The 24,755-nt window shown below is 43.2% G+C and overlaps 1 protein-coding gene across 2 annotated transcripts in view; it reads right to left on the bottom strand.

The window, feature by feature from the left end:
• Positions 1-931: 931 nt before the first annotated feature.
• Positions 932-24,755, bottom strand: part of MACO1 (macoilin 1) — a 59,709-nt gene continuing 35,885 nt past the window's right edge. The window contains exons 7-11 of one of the 2 annotated variants that reach the window (XM_045898409.3): positions 14,658-14,816; positions 13,146-13,328; positions 10,465-10,585; positions 6,047-6,221; positions 932-1,363 (exon numbers count right to left, since the gene is read on the bottom strand). In XM_045898409.3, the coding sequence (XP_045754365.1) occupies positions 1,161-1,363; positions 6,047-6,221; positions 10,465-10,585; positions 13,146-13,328; positions 14,658-14,816 (841 nt within the window). In that variant the 3' untranslated portion in view covers positions 932-1,160. Of the gene's footprint in view, positions 1,364-6,046; positions 6,288-10,464; positions 10,586-13,145; positions 13,329-14,657; positions 14,817-24,755 lie in introns of those variants that run through there. The other variant, XM_045898410.3, reaches the window with a different exon arrangement.

Below are 24,755 nucleotides of genomic sequence, written 5' to 3' on the forward strand. Positions count from 1 at the left end.
TTGCCAAACACTTTTCTCCAAGTGTCTGATGTACACTTGATACTGAAATCTTTGTGCAGAGTTTTGAGTTTAAAACTCTTAAAAAAAAAACCCTCCTTGGCACGAGAGCTGAGGAATAGTCGTTTCTTTTAAATCATCAAACACAAAATGATGAAGAGAGGAGAGCACAGTTAAATGAAATGCAATTAAACAAACAAACAAACCCCGAACTTAGAACGGCAGCCTGTTAATTAGCTGTCACCGTAGTCTCTGCCCAGCTCCCCGCCCCGAGGTGCTTGCCTCAGGACGAGTCCAGAACGCCTTGGTGCCTTCTCTGGAAGGGCACAGGGGCTGGAGCAGCGACGGTCACGAAGAGCCCCGCTACCCACCAGTTTCCAGCAGGATCCGCAGTGAGCTCGACACAGACAGAAGACAGATGATGGTAAAGGGGGAAAACAGTTGAAAATCAGCAAGTTTCCTCTTGAAATGTCTTTTCCCAAGGCACTGCTAGCAATTTTCTAGGACTGCACACCCGAGGGGAACAGGAATGTTTCCGACACAACCCCCGGTGACACTCTCACAGCTAGTCTCATCACCTTGCTCCCCTCGGCTTAAATGACACTCCCGGAATTTGTTTGGTCCTTGGAGGGGTAATCAACTTTTGTTTTCTGTAATATCAAGAATCATCTTCTGTGATGCAGCTATAAAATCAAAGCCGTGTGAGGTTATTAACCCTCCTCTAGAAAGGAAACCTTTTCATTAGCATCCCATGTGAATCCAATGTGCAGGTTTTGCTTGCTTATTTAAGAACAAAACCAAAAGAAAGGATCGAGAAGCAAAAACCCTGCTTTTTTTTTTTTTTCTTCAAGAGGAAACTGTAAGAATACATAAAAGGCAAAATTGGCTACTTGAAATCCAAGAGTGGTTTTAATGTATTGGCCGAGAAAAATAAACTGCAAAGTTCTGTGAGGTCTTCTAAAAATTTACAAGAAAAACTGATGGGCAGTTCTAATCAGACTTGGATGTTATCTTCCCCCCCTTTTTAAAAACGACAACATATACAGTCCCACAAAATACAATATAAACTTTTTTTTTTTTTTTTTTTTATCTTGACTGCCAGAGACGTTCCTTTGTGGTGCCTTCTGGTAACCAAATGGTTGGGCAAAACCCGCAGCTGGTCTTCATTTCTTCAGGGGCTGGTAAACAGAGGCATTGGGATCAAGTCCAGAGGGGCTGGTCTCCACAAATTTGGAAGAGTAGTGGGGGGAAACGGGGCTCAGGGGGCTGGTGGCGGCACTGTACGTTATGCTGGGCATGACAGCCATGACTTCAGCTATCTTCTGTTTAAGGTCCTTGATTTCCTGGTCTTTCTGAAGAATTTGTCCTGGAAGATCAAAGAGCCACCGTTAGTGGGAAGGGAGGGCTCCTCTAACACGATGCCCTTGTCGTGGGCCAGCCCCAAGTGCCTTCCGCTCCAGCTCTGGCGGGCTGTAAGGGTAGGAACTTTTCCTGTTAAGGGCCAAATAGTAAATATTTTACGCATTGTGAGCCACAGACTGTCTTTGTTGTTTTCTTTTTTTTTTAACTTGGAGAAATACAAAACCCATTCTTAGCCCACGGGTGGTGCAAGAACAGGCAGCAGGCCACATTTGGCCTGTGGGCCATGGTTTTGCAGGTTTTTGAAAAGGGACTCTGTTTATGTAGGTGTGACAAGCAAACAGGTCACTTCCAGGAGCCACGTTCTGAGCACGGCAGCGGCCTACAGCAGCCTCAGAGGGTAGGGATTTTGCACTAAGGCTGCACCTCTTGAGCTGGACTACTTTCCTGGGAGGCTGGATATCTGAGTGTCAGACCCCAGGCACAGAGAACAACTGAGGCCGCAGAGTCGGTCCCAGCACCCTCCGCCTCCAGGTGCTCTGACAGAAGGTACACGAGGCTCTGCAGCCGCTGCACTGGGGGCCCCCTCGTACTCAGCGTGCTCGCCCCTGCCTCTGGGCATCGTGCCCCTGGCTGGACGCCTGCACAACACTGCGGCACACCCTCCCTTGCCATGCTCAGTTTCTAGATCCGACCAACTCTTGCCTGCCTTGGGCCGCTTCCCTTTCCATGCTTCTCCTGCTCTCTCTGTGTTCACTCTTGAGGTTTCCACTTCCTCACATGGCTTTCCCTGACCCTCCCTTCTAAATCAGACCCCACCCTGCCCCCCAATTCCTAGATTCTCAACACACCCTACACTTGCCTTTTTGTCACTTTCTTCTAATAAGGATAATAACTACAGTAGCTAACACGCATGAAGCCAGGTCCTGTTCTAAGTGTTTATGTAGACTTGTTTATTCAGCACAATGACCCTGTGACATGGGAATTATCATCATCATCATCCATTTTATGGATGAGGAAACTGAGGCAGAGAGAGGTTGCATGACAGAGCCAGGACCCGGCTCCATGCAGTCTGGCTCCAGAGTCCTCACTCCTATGTACTGCCTTCTTCCATCTCTTGTAACTACTCATCTGGTGATGACTCCTGTCCATCATTTCTCCAGTGGTCTATGAGCTCCATGAGGGCAGAAACTGTGTCTACATCTTTATTCACTGCTAGATCCCTAGTGCCCAGCCCAGTAGAAAGCTGAGGCTCTGCAAGTTATGTATCTTGCCCAAAGTCATTCAGTTACTAAGAGGTAGAGCAAGATTTAAACCCAGCACCAGTGTTCCAAAGCCCATGTCATTTCCATCACGCTTTGAAGTTCCCTGGTCTACTCGGGGAAGAACACTTAGAGGAGTAGCCCCTCAGAAATTTAAATGCTTAAAAAAAAAAGAGAGAGGTTGCATTTGAGTTGCACTCATTTTGATTCCTACAGAAGACGGTAATGTATCTGAAATGTTAAGAGAGCACGGTGGCACGTTTTTAGAAAGAATGTAAGAGAGATGAAAGTCATTTTGGAACTGGGATGAAGCAAATGATATCGAGAGTAGGAAGCAGAAAAGCAACAAGGGGTTTGATTTGAATTACAAAGTTGGATCCTTATTAGGATATTCTGAGCTTGACAATGGAGGGAAGTAGTGGGGAAGGCAGCAGAGCCATGGAAAGGAACTGCCCCCTGACTGCCTTCATGTCCCCTCGGCTTCAAGTAAGCGTCAAATAGCCTCCTTCCCTTTGAACAAAATAAGCCTCAGATGAATAAAATACCTAACAGCATCTGAGAGGTGAGCCACCGTATCTTTTTTTTTTCCAGGCAGATTTAAGTTTGATTTTTTAATCAGCAACATGCAAACATCCCCAGGGCTCTGGAAAGGGCAGTTCTCTTTGCCTTTTTTGTCGCTTTATAGGAATTCCTGGGCTGACAAGGAAGCTGTGCTGGTGAGAGCCAAACTCCCCTCGGCTACCCTGCGACCAGGTGCTCCTCACTCGGGGGCTAGCTCCTCCAAGTGGACAAATCCAAGTCAATGAAACGAGTCAGAGAGGGGTGGCTACTTCTCAGCAAGCTGAGCCAGGAGGGCAAAAAAGCCAGTGTATGGTCAGAAGTTCAGCTTGAAAGCAGCAGAATTCCCAGGAACCTTCTTTTTAAATGCTTTCCCCTGAGTCCACAGTAATCCGCCTGACCCTCAGCCTACTCTTCTTCTTGCTCTACCCCTGTGCCAACCCAAGCCACTCCTATGGTTCTGTTCGCTTCTCACAACTTCTATATTTCTCCCCTCTCCTGGGGTTTGGGCCTCTCTCTGGGTATTAGACCCAAAGTTCCCACTGACTGATGACAATCTTCCACCTGGCCGTCAGGAAGCCACTTCAAATCAGAACAGCTCCAACCAAACTCATTCTCTCTTTTTATCCTTCGAATCTTTCCTGCTCTTTTTTCCTTTGCTCCTGGGAACTTTATCCTCCCACACCCCTCGGGTGCCTCCACTTTCCTTCACTCCCTGCCTGGACCATCTCCCCCCTCCCCCAAGCCTCACCTCTTAGACAAAAGACAGTGACCGCTTCCTCACAGGCTCCTCTTCGTCCACCCAATCTCACCTTCAAATCCATCTTTCACATTGCTATTCCAAAATGATGGCCAGAACACGTCACCCCCTTCCTCCTGAAAATCTAGGGAATACATTCTCTAGTATGGCTTCATTTATGGTTCTCCTAATCTCCCATGTCCTCCAGCTGGAAGCCACTGGACTGCTCACCTGGACATTCTCAGCATTTCTTGCCTTGCCTTACACGATTCCCTCAGGTAACAACGTTCTTCCCTGCCACTCTCTGTTCTCAGAATTCATCCTTCAAAGCCCACTCCATGTCCCCTCCCTCATGAAGCCACCCTTGATCTCTGCTCTGGCCTTTCAAGCCCTCCTACCTCTACCTAAAGGCAGTAGGCCTTTCTGCTTGGCTTGCCCAAGTGCAGTAATTCTCACGGGGTCTGCAGGGTCCAAACCAGCTTCGTGATAATACTAACACATCATCTGCCTTCTTCACACTCATTCCCTCCTGGGGTAAGTGGAGTCTTCCAAAAACAACATGCAAGTAAAATTACAACAGACTGAATGTAGAAACAGAGATGAGAACTGAAGTATCTTCTACCGAGTCAGAAATTAAAGAGATTTGCTCAATGTAAAACAATGCCGTTTTTCTCAAATATTTTTGGCTTTGGAAATATAGTTATTTTTCATAAAAATATGTTGAGTTATATGTTTATTATGTTATTTTAAAGATGAATTAATAAATGGTTAAAATTTTTAATTTCTAATAGGTAAGTATTGATAGATATAACCCACTTGGAAAAAAATCTCCTTGGGGAACTTGATAACTTTAACAGTGTAAAGGGGTCCCTAAGACCAAAAAGTTTGAGCCCCACTGCCCTAGTCGATCCCCCCACTAGACTGCGTCTTGTTCATCTTTGTCTCCCCTTTAGCTTCTAGTACAATGCTTCAAATGCTCTTTAAGTACCTGTTGAAATATTCTTCTCCTTCTACTAAGTCCAAGTGTTTAAAAATTTTTTCAGTAATCTATTGCTGGCTAATCAAATTCTTGGGACAAAATCTAAATTGCTTTTCATCAGACTGTGTCATGCCTCTGTTCAGAAACCTTCCAAAGCTTTTCGAGTCCCTCAGAGTAAAGTCCTCCCATGGGATACCAAGTCTGGCGGAACGTGGTTCCCACCAGTCTTGACTTGCTGACTCCAACAACTCTGCCCATCCCTCAGGCTGCAGCTCCACTGGCTGCCAGGGGCTCCTTCCCCCTGAAGTGCTTTCCCCCCCGCCAGACTGACATGGCTCACGCACTCTCTTACTTTCAGCCTCTGCTCAAATGCTCCCTGTTCAAAGGATCTTCCACCACCACCATGTGGAACCCTCGGCCCCACGGGGACAGGCTCACACATCCTGCCTGACAGTTTCACTTCCATCCCCGCACCCATCAGCATCTGCTCCGCTCTGTGCTTGCTTGTGGCTGCCTGTCCCCTCGGGGGACCTCACAGTGCCTGGCACACAGTAGGCCTCAGGAAAGACCTGCTGAGTGAACAGCCGGCTCTCTAGAGGCTGCTCGTTTGTAACCACGCAGAGCCACCTGTGGCTCGGAACACAGCTTCCCTGGCCTGGCCCAAGCGGTTTCTTCTGTTTCCAGGCCTCTCTGCCCCTTACCCCCCTACACTGCTTCTTCACTGGGCTGACCCCTGCTCATCATTCAAAACCCAGTTCAGACATCAGTTCCCCTGGGAAACAGCTCTCTCGAACTCCCACACGGGCTTGGTCTCTGCTTCTCCCTCTGTTCCCACAACCTTGTACATACCGCAGCACCAGCACCTTTTGGTGGCTCTGCAGCTCTCTATTTCTTCAACAACACCGTGAGCTCCTTGAGCACAGAAATTCATACTCTTCTCTGGATGCCCTGCACTTGACCTATTCTCACCTCAAAATATGTCTGCAGAATAAATTAATGTGATGATTCCTAAATATCAACGCTGGGCACTTCTCAAACCACTTAAAAAGAAAACTGAATGCCTTTGGTTCTGAGCTCTAAGGGACCTCTGCTCTCTGCGTCCCTGCGCATTCTTAGCCATACCACTTCATCTGGAGCCCGCTGCTCTCCTACCTTGGGCGATCTCGAGCTGTCGCTTTGCATCCCCCAGTGCAGAGAACAGGTCCAGCTTGATTCTCGTCTCTGCACTCAGACTGTTCTCCAGGTGCTGTGTTTTATCTTGCATGGCCGAGAGGGCTGACATTAACACCTCAGTGTCCTTCTCGTTTTCCTTATACTTCCGAAGCTCCTATCAACATCATCAAAGCAGCAAGATGTTACAAGATAGTTTGGGCATCGATGTCTACAAATTAGCCTGAAATCACAAATAAAATCCCGCTATTACTGACCTGGCCCCTAGAATACAGAATCCTGGTGTTTCATGGGTTAAGACCTCACCACTTAGATCCCTCTAAGTGCAAGATGTATTTATATGATGATATGACATACAAAAATATTTTAGTAGATAAATTTGACTGTGTTGGGCTGTTTCTAGTAAAAATGGACTGGTCTCCAAATGAAACACTTTCTCACAAGCCTAATTCAGAAGAACCACAAAGAACTTGTTCCTTGCTACCAGCTGCAAATGTTGCTATAATCAAATTTGCCAAAACTCTACTCTCAACCTGCACTAAAAATTATAATAAAAGTGTTCATTATTTTGACAGGACATACTGCAGAATAAGCCCACTTAAAACATCTGGTAATGTAGCCCATATATATAATATATATTATATATTAATATATATCATATATTTATTTTATATTATATATAATATGTAACACATGATATATATTTATTTAATATACAAAATATGCAATATATTCAATATATATTTTAATACATATTATATATGTGTGTGTGTGTATATGTATATGTATATATATACACATACAGGTATTTTAATTTTTTAAGAGAGAAATCCAAACATATTACAGAGAATTTAGAAATATATTAAAGTTCAAGGAAGAAAATGAAAATCACTCCATATCCTGACACTGCGAAAAACTATATATTTCCCTTTAATATTTTATAAGCATATGTGTATCTTTTAGCATAAATGAAACCATACTATAGACAGTTTTGTATACAGTTTTTAAAAAACTTATATAATCTCAACTGTTCTTTGGAAATGTAATTTTTAATGGCTGTATAATATTCCTATTTACATGTATCATAATTTATGAAACAAATCTCCCTTTCTTAGTTAAGGTTGTTTTTTTTTTTTTTCATTTATATACCATTATGATGAACATCTTCGTGTATCAATCATTGACGAGATTTTTAAATATTTATCTTAAGCAGGAGTTGTAAAATGGGAAATACTTAAAAAGTACATGACCCTTTCCAGAAAGTTATATTTCCACCAGCAATTATGAGGCCTGTTTCATTCATCCTCACCCAGGCTGATATTATTATTTAAAAACTCTTTGCTAATTTCACAAGAGATAAGGGAAACAAAAGCAAAAATAAGCTACTGGGACTATACCAAAATAAAAAACTTTTGCAAAATGGAAAGGCAACCTAACGAATGGAAGAAGATATTTGCAAATGATATATTCTGCAAAGGATTAATATCCAAAATATATAAAGAACTTATACAACCCAACACCAAAAAACCCAAATAATCTGATTAAAAATGGGCAGAGGATCTGAACAGATTTTTTCCCAAAGAAGACATAAGATGGCCAACACATGAAAAGATGTTCAATAACACTAATCAGAAAAATGCAAATCAAAACCACAAAATCATCTCACACCTGTTAGAATGGCTATTATCAAAAAGACAAGAACAGTTACCGAGGGGCGCCTGGGTGGCTCAGTTGGTTAAGCGACTGCCTTCAGCTCAGGTCATGATCCTGGAGTCCCTGGATCGAGTCCCGCATCGGGCTCCCTGCTCGGCAGGGAGTCTGCTTCTCCCTCTGACCCTCCCCCCTCTCATGTGCTCTCTCTCTTTCTCTCTGTCTCAGATAAATAAATAAAATCTTAAAAAAAAAAAAAAAAGACAAGAACTAACAAGTGTTGGTGAGGATGTGGAGAAAAGGGAACCCTTGTGCAGTACTGGTGGGAATGCAAACTGGTGCGGCCACAGAGGCTCCTCAAAAAATTAGAAGTAGAAATACCAAATGATCCAGTAATTCCACTACTGGGTATTTACCCAAAGAAAACAAAAACACTAATTCCAAAAGAGATATGCACCCCTATGTCTATTGTAGCATTATTTACAATAACCAAGATATGGAAGCAACCTAAGTGTCCATTGAGAGATGAATGGATAAAGAAGATGAACACACACACACACACACAGAATATTACTCAGCCATAAAAAAGAGTAAGATCTTGCTATTTGTGACAACATGGATGGACCTAGAAGATACTATGCTAAGTGAAATAAGCCAGACAGAGAAAAACAAAGATACGATTTCACTGATATGAGGAATCTACAAAACAAAACAAAGGAACAAACAAACAAACAAACAAAAGCAGAAACAGAGTCAAAGATACAGAGAGTTGGTGGGGTGGGCAAAATGGGTGAGGGGGAGTGGGAGGTACAGGCTTCCAGTTACAGAATAAATATCAAGGGGATAAAAGGTACAGAATAGGGCACAGAGTCAACGGTACTGTAACATCATAGGGTTGTAGGGTGACAGACACAGCATGACATACAGAGTTGTGGAACTACTATGTTGTGCATTTGCAACTAATGTAACATTGTGTGCCAAATTTACTGCAATTAAAAAAAAGAAACAGAAATTTCACAGGAGATAAATGATATCTAATTTTAATCTATAGGTCTTTGGTGATTGATGAGGATATATTCTTATATTCTTATCAGCCATTTATTTTTCTTCTGTGAATTATTTTTTCATATTCTTTACCTATTTTTCTGAATATCTGAGCTTTACTTAACAAATTTTATGAGCTACCTACATATCAAGAGTATTAATTCCTTATATTTGTTGCAATATCTGTACTCACTGCAACTGATTTTTTTTTTCTTTTCTTTTTTTTTTTTTTGGCTTTATGATTTCTTCCATTATTTTTGTTTAGAAAGTCTTTCCTGGTTGGGGCACCTGGGTAGCTCAGTTGGTTAAGCAACTGCCTTTGGCTCGGGTCATGATCCCAGCGTCCTGGGATCAAGCCCCACATCGGGCTCCCTTGCTCAGCGGGGAGCGTGCTTTTCCCTCTCCCTCTGCCTGCTATGTCAGCTGCTTGTGCTCTCTCTGTCAAATAAATAAATAAAATCTTAAAAAAAAAAAAAGAAAGTTCTTCCTGGTTTCAAGATCAAATTCTGGTTTAAAATAAAATGCTTTTCTTTTCTGCCTATATTTAACTCCATCTGAAATTTCTTTTTGTATGGTATGAGATGAGCTTTTTTTTTTTTTAAGATTTATTTATTTATTTCTTTGAGAGAGGGATAGCGAGAGAGCACAAGCAGGAGGGAGAGGGAGAAGCAGGCTCCCCACTGAGCAGAGAGCCCGACATGGGGCTTGATCCCAGGACCCTGGGATCATGACCTGAGCCGAAGGCAGACGCTTAACCAACTGAGACACCCAGGCGCCCCATGAGATGAGCTTCTAATTTTATTCTTTTTTTCTAGTTATCTAACGTTCTGAAGCCTTTTTCTGACCAGTCCTCACTGTTCCCCATCCATTTGTGCTGCTACTTTTACTGCAGACTTCAGGCTCTGTCTCTAGGGCATCTATCCTACTCCACCGACTTGCCCATAATTCCCTACCAGTTCCACGTGATTCAAATTACTGTAACTTCACGGTATGTGACATCACTTTTAAATGTCCCTTTGGAGAACCAATGCCAAATACCGGGCTAAGATACACACCGCCCAGCGGTTGTGTCCACAGCACTGGCCGCTTTCCCCATCATGCACTGCTCAGAATTGCAATCTACAAGGCTGAGAGCCATTCAGAACAGTCAATTCCCTGGTGATGGACAGAGGGTTAGGGCTAAGAAGAGATGCAAAAGCTCCAAAGCACACTAATCTGGCCTATAACCTGAAAAAGTGAAATGAACCTACAGTAGGTCCAATTCCGGTATAAACTGTGTCAAAAGACTGTCAACATTTCTGGTTGTATTAGAATCTGGCTAATTAAATACTACTTGAATGAGCTGGACAAGGCTAGAGCTTTTTTTTTTGTCATACAGAGATTTTCAGATGCAGTGGGATTTGGCCTATTATCAAAAGGCACCATCTCAAGGCTCCTGGGTGGCTCAGTCGGTTAAGCAAAACCGTCTGCCTTCGGCTCAGGTCATGATCCCAGGGTCCTGGGATCGAGCCCCGTGTCGGGTTCCCTGCTCAGTGGGGAGCCTGCTTCTCCCTCTCCCTCTGTGTACTCGTGTTCTCTCTCTCTCAAATAAATAAAATAAAATCTTAATAAAACAAAAAGGCACCATCTCCACATTGCAACACTGAGCACACAGCTAACACAGAAGGAGAATCCAAGTAGGAGAAAGTTTTTTGTGCTCCCCATACCTGAACTTTCAGTTCTAGTTCTCTGATCTGGTCTTCTTTCACCTTCATGTCCATCGTGAGCTTCTTGCCCTCTGCTTCTAATTCTCTGATCCGATTCCGTAAGGTTTCGGTGCACTCCCCCCTTTTGCAAAAGAAGAGAAGGAAAGAAAAGGATTTAAAAGACTAGAGGTTTACTTATGCTGCAAGACTGGTATTTCTCTTATACTCCAGAGTCTGTCCGGTTTTAGCTTTTGGCTCAGTCTACTCATTCTCTGTTCTTTGACAATTTCAACAATGATCTGAGACAATTAATTGGGTATCTAATATGAACCAGGCACCAAGTGAGGTACTTTACCCATTCTGCCTTCTTTGCAAGGGTAGGATACATTGTCCCATTTTCCAGAGAAGAAAACTAAGACTACACAGATATAATACCAGTCCAACCTCACCTAGCTGGTAGGTCACAGAAATCCAGGGATAAGAATGGAGGCTTTCCAGCTTCCCAATGCAGCAAGCTCCCCCCAGGCCACATGACCTGAGACAGTACCCGGGAGCTGAGCAAGAAACTGGATGTGTACTATCTCCAGCAGGGGGCAGTGAGCTAAAAAAATTTTTCACTTTTGAGGGTCTATGCCTTGGAAAGTTCACTTTCTTGAGTCATGAAGTTGCCAGAGCGTTAGGTTGCTTCTCAGGGCTGTAAGAAGAACAAACTAAAAAAGATGATGGCAATAGCCAGTCCAAAGCTGATTAACCGTTTAGGTTTCAGAAATAGCCAGATGGAGAAGGTTGGTGTCTTCTGCCCACCAAAAAGGAAGGTCCAGTGAGGGACCTACACCTTGAGATTTACTTGAGAATAAAAACAGCCTCTACCTAAGTGATGGTAAACGAGGACCATCAAAGGATAAGATCAAAACAAATAAGCTTGACTGGAAGCAAAAGGGAGTCAGGGAAGAGATTAAAACCAATGTACTGATTCTCAGGCATAAGATACTGAACAGTACGGTTAAGGAACTGTCATATCCTCCTCAGTGGACTTTTTTTCAGGGTAGGAGGTGCTGGATGAATTAAGGACAGCACAGGCCACATGAATGACTGTTCAGAAAAATCTCCTGCAAGCCTAAGTGCTTCAGAAACGTGTACTTTTTACAGAGGTCTGTGCTTACAAATCTTTAAACGAATGAACAAACAAAACCCCCACATCCTAGGCAGGCTAGTGAGGTGTCTTGTGAGTCTGTCTGGATGCTGATGGGCCAAGTGAGCTCAGCCATCTGCACTATAGAGTTGGCTGGGGGAGGCAGGAGCCCAGAGGAGGAAAGAGTTCTCTCTGGCTATTATTTCCTTAAACGTGAAATGATGATCCATCAGTTCTTCTACCAATGCCAGAACCCAAAAGAAGGCTTTTAACATGCCACATACAAAAAAGAAAAACTTAAGGAAGAATTACAGTAGAATTACACTATATCGAGGGTGCCTGGGTGGCTCAGTTGGTTAAGCGTCTGCCTTCGGCTCGGGTCCTGATCCCAAGGTCCTGGGATCGAGTCCCACATTGGGCTCCCTGCTCAGCGGGGAGCCTGCTTCTCCCTCTGCTCATGTGCTCTCTCTCTCAAATAAATAAATTAAATATTTTTTAAAAAAGAATTATATCAATACAAATTACGATAAAAATTTAAAATGAAATCAATCATAATGTATCCTCACTCTGCAACTATAAACCCATAACTGACCCCCGCCACGCAGATGGACTTTGCTAGTCAAAAAAAAAAAAAAAACAAAGAAAAGAAAAAGCCATAAAGTGAAGGCTCTTAAGGCTCTTCCCTCCTGGCTGGAATTCAGTTTCTGGAATACTTGAATACTTTTCAATAGTATAGAAGTAGTCCCCAATTCTCAGCCCTCCACAAATTCAATGATACCTAATAATGACTTATGGTTTTGTTTTTTTCATCTTTTCCAGCTCATGTGACAGTTTGCTGATACCTGACAAAGACAGGAGCAGTCAGTAAGTCAATACAAAGGACTTGGGCAACCAAGATTTTCCTTTCTTCTATTTTAAGATAAAAACTTCAGAAACACATATACCTGAGAGCAGAGAGTAATGACAGTTCTATAAAGGGCACGAGGGGCGCCTGGGTGGCTCAGTTGGTTAAGCGGCTGCCTTCGGCTCAGGTCATGATCCTGGAGTCCCTGGATCGAGTCCCGCATCGGGCTCCCTGCTAGGCGAGGAGCCTGCTTCTCCCTCTAACCCTCCCCCCTCTCATGTACTCTCTCTCTCTCTCATTCTCGCTCTCTCAAATAAATAAATAAATCTTTAAAAAAAAAATAAATAAAGGGCACGAAATTCCAGACTGGAATCTCTCCAAGTGTTTAGTAGTTGTTGGCCACACAGAAAGTGACCGGAAACCCTTTTACGAGCAGCACTTTGCCTCCTGGGTGTGGGAGGCATGGTGACGCCCACATCCCGCTCCCTAGATGAGGTCACTGAGGGATGAAGCTGTTACAAGACCACGCAAGTTGTATGGATGGGCCTTGGCCATCTCAGGAAACAGTACTTGGTGGCAACCTATCAGTGCGTGATGGTTGTATTTCAACGCTGCCTGAGGCCTCAAACTCCCATGCTGGTCTTGGGTCTTGGTGCAAGGCAGGCCCAAGATGCAGCGCCGGGAGCGGGGTGGGGGGTCGGGGTGGGGGGAGCGGTATGGACATACCTAGACGCGGCAGCAAATGCAACGGCCCGGGCAGCAGTAGCTTCTTCCAACTTCTTCCTTTTTTTCTCCTCCATTAATTGCTTTTCTACAAAACTTCGGGCTTCCTGCTCAGCTTTTAGCTTTTTCTCCAACTGGCTGATATTTTGTTTGTCTTTTTGCTTCATTTGCACAGCATTATGTAATCTATATGGAAATGATTATCATACAGAGTTTCATCATTAGAAATGCCCACTAGAAACCCTGGAGAAACGTGGCTCCTCTTTTGAACAGCAATCATAAATGTCAGCTTCCAGAGTGCCCGGGAAAAACATATTGTCGTTATTCTTTAACAATTCCTAAACACCAACAAACAAGCTGCCTAACAACATACAGAATAAGACCTAACCTTTGCCCTACTACGGTAAGCGATCTACAGAAGGCAATCCAGGAAAAAGGATAAAACAAGTTTCTATCAGAGGGAAAGACAGCTGTACAACTAATTCTAGTTGTGCCCCAAAGCACCGTGAGAGAACCGGAGTTGATCACAGAACTACTGATGGAACCAGCCCCAGAGAAGCCAAGGTAAAGGGTGGGATGGGGAAGGTTTTTCTCTGCCTGAATACTATTATCATGCTGCAGCCTTTCCTTTTCCAGCTGTGAGATGTTTTCTCAAAGTATCCCAAAATAGACCCCAGAGTTAGAGTCACAGGGTGCTTAATTTCAGATAGAAATTTCAGCCATATTCCCTTCCCTGCCTACTACCACCCCCAGCTCTCTATATCAGTACAAGGTGAGTTCATCTCAGAGTATCAGAGTAAGGTGAGATGCCCTCTGTCAGTGTGAGCCATTAGGTATATGGGTCAGAAGCAATGGAGAAGTTACGTGCTTATAATGCTCTAGCTTTGAGTTGTGTTCCTCAAGAATGTTGAACGATTCCTCTTTCAATGGGGAAAGCCCAGAGCCTATCATAGTAATCATTACCCCAGGCATGCACACTGCTGAGAGATTAAAAAAAAAAAGATCAATATTGAGTCAAGAAGTAATTCCAGGATGAATCAATGGGAAGCATAAACAAATTCACACAGAAGAGCTGGCTTTTGGCTTGCCTCTTCAAATAAAATCAAAGTTCAATGTCATTTTTTAGTTCCAGATATGAATAAATAGAGTCTTTTCCTCTGGAAACTTTCATTCAAAGGAGCAAGATTTTCAAATTGTGGCAGAACGACTGCTCGTCAGTTTTACTTATAGTATCACAAAAGCTCAATGACTATTTTAAACTAAGAGAAGAACTTAATAAATGAAAAAAGAAAGAACAGTAATATTAATAAACTGTTCTGTTGTGATGAAACAAGTTTTTATAGATTTTGTAACATGTTGAATATCTGGTACTACATTAAAGATTTTAAACATTTCATTTAAAACCCCCTCTGCCAGGTCCCTTTGTCATCACACATCTTTTGCTCCAGTCCCTGGAAGCCACAGGAACAGTGAGGTCGCTCGGCTCACGACCAAAGGCCCACAAGGTGCACGTACTTGTTCTGCAGCAGCTCGTTCTCCTGCCGGAGCTGGCCCATTTCAGAGCGGATCCCCCGCTCGGTGCTGGAGAGGGAGCTGATCTGACTGCGGAGCTCCTGTTCCACTTGTCTGCTGGCCTGCAGGTCGGCCTTTAACTTTTTAATGTCTTGTTCCAGCCTAGGAGAAGGAGAAATGTGGCATTCTCATCATCAGGGGAAGGACACCCACAGGGCTCTGCGGGAGACCCTGGCTGAAGTCCCAGACTCGCCGGTTGCGGATGGGGGGGGGTGGCAAAAGACCCCTCCGGCAGCTCCGGCGTTCAACACCACGACTCCCAACCGTCTGCAACTGGCTTTTCACTGAGTGCTTCTTTCGGCCTGGGTCCCCACCTCTTCCCACCGCCGGAGAGTGACCTGATTTCCTCCACATGTTGTGAGCCGAGGTGCTTGTGAATTCCTGAGCTGCTAATTAAGGGGGAGGGACAAGCAGAGAGAGGGTGGCTGAAGGTGTGGGAACCCCAACACACACACACACACCCCCACCCCGGTGACTCTCCTACGCCCCTCAGCAAGGGAGACGTATTAGCAATGGCCCGTTCATGGCCCACTGGCTCTGAGGTATCCTGATACACCAGAGTTTACCGTCTCAAGATTCCCTTCTGCCGCGGGCCCAGAGAAGAAGCGTGTCTAAGGCAGCCTCGGAAACTGCTAGCATCCTTGCTACACGATGTTCACACTTCTAGTGACTGTGACAGAAGAGCTCATTCGACTCAACAACAGTGCAAATAGGAACAAATGACACGCTCTGAGAATCGTAAGAAAACTCCATCTGTGAACTGAAGCCTATCTTTTCTGTTCAATTCCTTAACCTCGGTTCCATCTATTTTCTTTTAAGACAGTAACAGCTCCATTTTAAGGGCTATGTTTTGGGGAGTTATTATATGCGCAGGTAGGACTGAAAAGGGTCAAGAGAAAGTATAAAATCCAGACTCTCTTCATGAGAGGGCTTTATAATTTCACTAGAGGCCCACAAATGGCGACTTAAAGTGGTGAGACAGTAGCACAAGGAAGACCGGATTGAATACATGTGAGAAGGAATAACAACTAATACTTAATGAGAACTTACAGGCCACGTACTGTTTGCTCCACAGGCTTTAATGGTATGAACTCATTTAGTCGGCCCAACTGTGGACCAAGGACAATTGGTTACTCCCGTTCTTACAGATGAAGAGGTCTAGATTCAGGAAAGGCTCCAGCCCCAGGTGACACAGCCTCCAGAGCCCATTCTCTTCCCCAGCAGGCTGAGCCATGGCTGTCACCCACAGCGGGGGAGGGGGAGAGGTGCCACAGGAGCTCCGACAAGAGAAGGTGGGAATTAGGTTGGGCCTTGAAGGCTGGGCAGGATTTGAAGAAGAAGGGGAGGAGGGGGCAATCTAAACAAGGTGAAAACATGCTCAAAAGCTCAAAAAAGTAAGGACAGCCATAGATATTCGGGCACGGAACAATCAGCCTGGCCTCTGAGGAAGCCGTGCCCTCTGGGAACAGAGTGAGAAAGGTCAGAATGGGGCTGGTGGATGGGACTGTGGACAGCACTGAAGGTCAGGCCAAGGATGGCTGCAGGTGGGCCTGAGGAGGTATGCTTTCTGATAAACAGGCAGGCAGGCAAAAGTCAGTAGGCTCTGATGAGACCCTACGCATGTCGTGAATCCAGCATACCAACAGAACCGAGATTTCTGGAGGGCAGTGGTGACCTCTCCTTGGAACTGCCAGCCCCATAGACTTCAGTCCTTACAGACATGTTTTATTAAGCCCTAAGTCCCCAGGGCTCACCACAGTGAACAACACTTACGAAATATATGTTGTCTGGCCTCCCTTGGAAAATCAAAGAGAGGCTTTATTTACTGATCTACCTTTAGTCAACTGAAACAAAATCTCAAAAACAAAAAGTCATAACACACCGATGGTCATTTCCCAGGCACCGTAGCCTGTCCCCCTGTCCAGTGCCCAGGAACAGACAAGAGACCGTATTCCAGAAGCACTGCCATGTCTCCTGACATAGCTCACTCCCCAGGGAAGGGTCACAAGTCGACATCACGCCACACTTTCCCTATTGCCAGGGTTATTCCAGTTGAATGCACTCCCAGAACTGCTCTAAACAATTACAGACTGGCATTTATACTATCCCCACACCATCCCTCATTCACCCGAAGTAACCCAAGGGTTATTTTCCAAAGCAGGTCGATGCTGTTAGGTCATCCCCGTTAAGAAGTTTGGCTGAAAAACGTGTTAGGTTATTTATCTTTCTGGAGAAGTCGATTTCACAGTCTGAGGGTTGAATTTTTAGTAGAAAGGGTGAGCTTAAAGACGAGAATAGGGGCTTAGCATGGTTTATAATGGGGTTTAGGACCAGGATTCTAGATTCAGCTCTGGTGCCAAGTCCGCGACCCTGGGCAAGGCATGTAACCTTCCAAGACTCAGTTTCCCTATTGTAGGCTAATGACCTCTAAAGTTCCTCCCAGCTCGGTCTAGGGTTTCTAGGCCTGACACACTTACCACTGGCTGCTGATCTGCTTCTTCTTAGATTAGCAACCTAAGCTGTATCATATGCGGAGGCCCAGGAATCAAGTTCCACACAACCAGCCGACTGGGGCAAAGCACTGCCACAGTTGGGAATGAAAGAAAAATGAAATCTGCAGAGGCTAGATGTCAATAACTTTGCAGTTATTATTTTGCATCTTTAATCTGTAAGGGCCAATTTTCCTACCCTGAACTAAGAATAATGACAATATTCTGAATGAAACTTTAGAGCTCCTTGAAAAATGTAAAAACTCAAAGACTTAATGCAATTATGAGAACAAAAAGTACAAAATATCTTGAGTGTAAATTCTGGAGACCGCAGAACCCTGAACAAAAATGTACTTTCTTATGTAGGATTGTGAAATTTTGTCAAAGACAATAAAACAAAAATAGAACGATGTGGTTACCAGGGTTATGAAAATTTGTAAGATTTGTGCCCTTTTATGAATGTGTGTTATACTTCAATAAAAAGCTTATTTTAAAAATAAAATAACCTAATTTCACAGGATGGAGAAGTAAAATTAAAATGCTTCAGGATTTTCATAACTGCCATTAATTTTGTGAAACTCTGAATTACTGTTCCCCAAACAGCTGCGGCAAACTGGGGAGCTAACACTGGCATCCCCAGTTGAAGAAACACCAATCTGGGGGAACACTGCATGTTGACACACAAGATAACTTCAAGTGCTAAATGGAAAACTCTCAGGAATTTTAAAAACGTGTAAGGGGCAATTATACATTGTCTCTCAGAGAAAGCATTAATTTAAACTTGCATGTTCACTATATTTTAAATCTTTCCTGAGGTAGGTGGTAAAATGATTTACAATCCCCTATTAGATCTATTTTTTATTGCAGAAGTGACACCCAGTCCAGGTTAAACACTGCATACAACAACAGAAACAACAGAAAAGTAAAAATATAGAATGAAAATGTCAGTAATTCGGGGCGCCTGGGTGGCTCAGATGGTTAAGCGTCTGCCTTCGGCTCACATCATGATCCCAGGGTCCTGGGATCAAGCCCCGCATCGGGCTCCCTCCTCCGCAGGATGCCTGTTTCTCCCTCTCCCACTCCCCCTGTTTGTGTTCCCTCTCTCGCTGTGTCTCTCTCTATCACAAAAATAAATAAAATCTCTAAAAAAAGAAAAGAAAATGTCAGTAATTCTTAATCCTCTCATTCAGACAGAAGCACTCACTAGTCACATTTGGTTTACTTCTGTTCTGCCTGAGTCTTCTTTCTCTTTGTTCGTATATGTCAATATTTCTTAATACTGATGAGAGAGTACCACATATGCAGTTTGCATATCGTACACACCTTTCCACACCATCAGAAATTGTTCTGTTTTGTTTTTGTTTTGTTTTCTTAAGTAGGCTTCGTGCCCAATGCAGGGCTTGAACTCACAACCCTGAGATCAAGAGCCGCATGCTCTACCAACTGAGCCAGCCAGGCGCCCCTAGAAAATTTTCATAAACAATTTAATTGCTGCATAATATTCCCCTGTATGGAGGCACTACACAATCCTATTTTCTAAGATATATTTCAATTTTTGCATATGCTCAATAGAAAAATGTACACAAGTTTTAAAAAAAGAATTATGTGAATTAGTAAATTGAATTGAATCAAGCCAGTCAAAGTGCCAGGGACACTTATTAGACAAATAACTACTGCTTGTCTTAATGGTATACTTAACCCTTTGGTGCTGAAGGTCAATACTTCCTAGATAAAATGCAGATATATAATTTATTGGTGTGAGGCACCAAGAAGTACTGATTAAATGGTGTTAGAGGTTAATGCAAAATCTTCAAATGCATTCATGGGATTTTATTAAAATGTCAATAGCTGTAATCTGAATCAGCAGCAAGTGGTCAGGAAGAAAATGAGGCAGAAGTAACAGTTTATAACCCTTAAAACCGATTTCTGTAAATAGGGATCAGAAGGAAGGAGGAAAGAAAATGCATCCACAAGCTCAGACCCCTTTTATCAGAGCGAAATCCTACTCTCTTCCCTACATAAAAGATGAAGGTATAAAAGGGAACTTTACTCCAGAAGAACTGCACTCTCATCCCTAAAAAAAGAAAAGAAAAGAAATTGGGCCAGACAGATCTTAACAAACTTGGTAAGGCTCAGGCAGGAAGTAAATGCACCTCCTGCTTGCCCAACTCCTGTGGCAACCAGTTTTCACCCTTACAAAGTCTGCCCAATGCTGTTACCACTTGGGATCCAGACAGGGCCTCTGGCAAAGCTAGAGTCTGTGTGCCTAACTAACATGTCCACTTGTGCCCAATTAGACAAGCCAAGGTTCTAACCAACCCAAAATGTTACCTATTAGGTCCAGACACCTTTCCTAGCCACTTTTATTAATAATTTTAAAAGACAGCACCCAACTTGTAACCTGTGAAGCAAGCTCTGACCCCCAGCAGACTACCTCACTCCCGGGGGTGGGGTCATTCAGAGCAGCCCTTCTTCAGGGCATCACAGCCTTCAAAGCCCAATTAACTGTCAAGGTGAGGATCCCTCTTACCTGCTCCAAACCCAAACTCTATCTCATTTTCTCCCTCATCCCACTCAACTAGGGTAAGTAATCATATGAATGTTTGATAATTATTTAATATTAAGAGGAAAGATTTACGTTTTAATAAGGGGTAATCTCCTAGCTGACCAAAAGAATGGAGCTCAAACGTTAGTCTCCCAGACAGGCTAAGTAGCAAAAGTATCTCTGAGTATCTCTGAGTATCTTGAAGTACATACACCTGGTAGTAAAACAAAGTACAGTATTCAAGTGTCGGCTTTTAGTTGAAAGGGGTATTGTTTTGAAGTATCTGAAAAGGTAGGGAGATATCTGTGTCTAAATGTTTGTAATCCTTATCTTCTGTGAATTACTTGAATTACAGCCCACAGTACTATGACTTCATTGAAGGTGTACAAATCTCCAATGGGTACTGCCAATAACTTCAGGGTTTTTATAAAGCCTCAGGCTTTATGAGGCTTGACTGACAGCTCAGAAAACTTTAAGGCTTTGAGGCAGTAAATTTCCCTAAGAAGTTAAGTCCTGCAAAAAAGAAGGAGATCTTTTTTCAGCCAGGACTTCACCTAGGGATGACTAGGTTCCCCAAATACTCTATGAGTCACACTCTATACCCACTCCAGAAAACTACCTAAGTGTGTATTTCTAGAGCTGCTGGTTTGACCCCATGAACCTATCAGAAAGATGAGGAGCCTCGGCGCTGCTGGTTATCTCTGAACCCTAAAGAGCTAGTGACCGAGAGGCTATAGGCTCTGCAAGACAACACAAAACTGGAAATAACAAGCGTCAGCAAGGATGTGGAGAAAAGGGAACCCTCATGCACTGTTGCTGGGAATGTAAATTGGTGCAGCCACTCTGGAAAACAGTATGGACGCTCCTCAAAAAACTAACAACAGAAGTACCGTAGGATCTAGTAATTCCACTTTGGGTATTCATCTGAAGAAAACGAAAACACTAATTTGAAAAGATATATGCACCCTATGTTTACTGCAGTGTTATTTACAATAGCCAAAATATGGAAGCAACCTAAATGTCTATCTGACGACAGATGAAAGGATAAAGATGTGGTTGGTATATATATACACAATGGAATACTGATCAGCCATAAAAGAAGAATGAGATCTTACCATTCGCGACAACATGGATAGACCTAGAAGGTATTATGCTAAGTGAAATAAGCCAGACAAAGACAAATACCATATGATTTCACTTATATGTGGAATCTAAAAAAAAAAAAAAAGAACAAAAAACAACAAAAAAGAGAGAAACAGACTCATAATATAGAGCATAAACTGGTGGTTGCCAAAGGGTAGAAGGTGGGTGAAATAGGTGAAGGGGATTAAGAGGTACACGCTTCCAGTTATAAAATAAATAAGTCACAGGGATAAAAAGTATAGCACAGGGGATATAATCAATAACATCACAATACACTTATCACAGTGAGCATTTCATAATTATGTAATTGTTGAATCACTATGTAGTACACCTGAGACTAATGTCAACTCTACTTCAGTTAAAAAAAAAAATACAACTTGGGACGCCTGGGTGGCTCAGTCAGTTGTCTGCCTTCAGCTCAGGTTATGATCCCAGGGTCCTCGGATGGAGTTCCACTTTGGGCTCCTTGCTCAGCGCGGAGTCCGCTTCTCCCTCTTACTATCCCTCTGTTATCTCTCTCTCTCTCAAATAAGTAAATAAAATCTTTTTTTTGTAAAAGATTTTATTTATTTATTTGACAGAGAGAGACACAGCGAGAGAGGGAACACAAGCAGGGGGAGTGGGAGAGGGAGAAGCAGGCCTCCCGCCGAGCAGGGAGCCCGATGCGGGGCTCGATCCCAGGACCCTGGGATCATGACGTGAGCCGAAGGCAGACGCTTAATGACTGAGCCACCCAGGTGCCCAAATAAATAAAATCTTAAAAAAAAATACAACTTACAACACTCCTTGCTCTGTAAGAAAAGGGGCTTTGGAAGAAAAGGGGCTTTGGGAGATCATCTCCAAATTATACAGCCAAGTGACTGAAAGATGGATGATTCTAACAAACCCGTCACACCAGCCAAAATTACCTACTTCTTGTTTCCAGACATCTTCTGCCTTTAGTTATACCACCCCGTGGGGGAGGAATGGCCTCCAATTTTCAAATTGCACTCTTCAAGGCCCAGTTAAAAAATAAAAACAAAAACTAAACAAACTCTCCACCATGAGGTACTGATCTCCAGGGCCCAAAGTTCTCTCTCCCTCTGAAATATGAAAGCCCTTACTGTTGGTGCTTCTTGTTTGGCACTAAACCACTGCCCTAGGCTGTTTTTTAATTTGTTTTGGTTTTTAATCTTTTCCTGTGTATGTATCTTATTTCTACAACTACTATACATTCTTTGAAGCCAGGGACTGACTGTGCTATAAAATTAGAAGCTGGAACTGTACTTCTGAAGTTTCTTCCAATCCTTACAGGCCACTGTCTCTAACCCGCACTCTCTGTCCATCTCCCTAGTGCTAAGAACAGGGTGAGGTCTACCTACAGCAGACCGTCAGATTCTTAGTTTAATAGTGGCTGAAGGAGACAGGGGTAAATGGGCGTCTGCTTATCAAGAAGGCAGGTGTACATGAAAAGAATGAATGAAGAGCAATTGCTTCATCTTGGTAAGGACCTAATTCCTTTAGGAAATCCCCTGGTATACATTAATCATATGAGACAAGACTTGTTTAGGGCCACACAGCTGTCTGTGCAGAACATCGAGCTCATACATTAAAGCTCTGTCCCCAGAAGAAATAGTATTTACCCTCTCCACCAACTCCTTCCCCTCCCCCCTTCCAGGCCGTTCTCACTGGCAGGAAGGGCAGCATGGGACATGCACATAAAAACCCGAATGCATCTCATCTTCAGTAAGGCTTACACTAACTTGAAGCTGCTCCAGCATGTTCTACAGACCACGTCTCTGGAAACAGTGAAATGAAGCTGCCTCAGGTCTCACTGTGGTCACTACCCTTGCTTACTAGGCACAAGTATCAAAAAATAAGCAACAGCTTGATGATTACTAAGTAAAACCATATTACAAAGTACCTTATGTCTCTGCTCCCTAATCTGTCAAACACAAAAGGTAAACACATTCATTTTCACCAAGAATGCAACGAAAGAAAAGGAATCCTAGAGGGATTCACATAACTGGTCATATAGGGAAATAGGGAAACTGACTTCTTGAAACCCTTCAAGAATAAAGCTATGAGTGCTACGACTAGTATTTTTAATAAGGTCCTTACAGGATGTGGTCAGATTTGATAGTTTGTATCAAAAGTCTTTAAAATGTTCTGATGCAGCATCCCACTCCCTGACATTCATTCAAGGAACCGGAGACACCCAGAAAGACTTACATAACAGTGTGTCTGTTGCAGCATTATTTCTAATAAGAAAGAAATCAGAAACACTTAAATATTCAACAGAAGACTGGCTAATTGTATATTCACGTGTCTGACACACAACCATTAAGAAATCATTAAGGAAGAGTATTTGATGACACAGGAGAATGCTCATGATATAGTTGGTGAAAAGGCAAGTTACAAAACATTATACATAGTGTGAGCTCCATTTGTAAAAAGAATATGTATGTATGCAAGAGAAACAGGATATATATTAAGATAGTGGCTATCTCTTCTTGATCTTCAAAACTGGATATAATCAACACATAGAACTTGTTTTTAACATTTTATTATACACACACACACCCAATGGAATATTACTCAGCCACAAAAGAATGAAATCTTGCCATCTGCAACCACATGGATGGAGCTATAGAGTATTATGCTAAGCAAAATAAGTCAGAGAAAGACAAATACCATATGATTTCACTCATATGTGGAATTTAAGAAACAAAACAAATGAGCAAGGTGGGGGGAATGAGAGAGGGGCAAACCAAGAATCAGACTCTTAACTATAAGAGAAGAAACTGATGGTTACCAGAGGGAAGGGGGTTGGGGCGATGGGTTAAAGACATGATAGGGATCAAGGAGTGCACTAATCATGATGAGCACCGGGTCTTGTATGGATGTGTTGAATCGCTATATTGTACACCTGAAACTAATACTACACTGTATGTTAACTAACTGGAATTTAAATAAAAACTTCAAAAAAATAAAATAAAAGAGGAGGCTGTTAATCTGCTTTCCATGGTGTTTCAATGTTCATTGTTACTCTTAGATTTGCCCATGTCATAGGTCAGTTTCAGAATAATCTGAAAGCCTTAGGGAAAGTCCAACTCTTTCACTTTATAAACTTTTTAGGTCACTCCAGAAAAGGGGGAATTTAACCTTCTGGAATAGAGAATGCCTTACTTCCTGAATCTACATCAACTACTTCCCATTCATCAGTTCCTATCAAATCAATAGTTTTTCTAAATCTAGACTCTAGAGCTACAATTTATTGCCCCGGTCTGGCTCCCTCTGGAAAGGGGAGAGCAGACATTGTTCCGACATCAGGCTTCACAGTATACACACATCATAAGGGATGGTGCTGGGAGGTCAGACTCAAAACCAGCTGGCCTCTGAAGTCTGAGTAACCAGCATCCAGGTCCTGAATTTTGGTGTATTTTATGCTCCCAAAACACAGAGGGAACATCTTGGTGTGGAAGAAGTCACCAGTCCTAGGCACTGGAGGGCTAGGCAGCTCTCTACTGCACGGTTTGAGGAATACCAGAGATCCGCATCACCCTTCTCACCACAAAGCTTGCTGTCCCTTCTCCTTCTACATGCTCTGAAAGCCTCACAGTCAGGTGTGAGCATTCAATTAGATAGGGGTGGTCTTTGACTGGGGTGGGGGTGAGGGGGACATCGTCAACAGGTGCATGTTTTCCAGGAATGCCACAAACTGAAGGAAAGGAGAAGGCAAAAAGGTCCCATTGATACATGGCAGATTAGTTCATGGGATTTACTAGATATTTCCTAACAGAAAAGTCCTTCCTCTGGGAGTCAAATTTTGATTGGTGGGGCCAGGAAGTGGGAGGGAACAAGATACAAGAATAACAGGAAGGG

This window comes from Mirounga angustirostris, unplaced genomic scaffold, assembly GCF_029215605.1.
Source record: "Mirounga angustirostris isolate CCGP_5_RB_7025 unplaced genomic scaffold, mMirAng1.0.hap1 SCAF_4, whole genome shotgun sequence".
Classification (NCBI taxonomy): Eukaryota; Metazoa; Chordata; class Mammalia; order Carnivora; family Phocidae; genus Mirounga; species Mirounga angustirostris.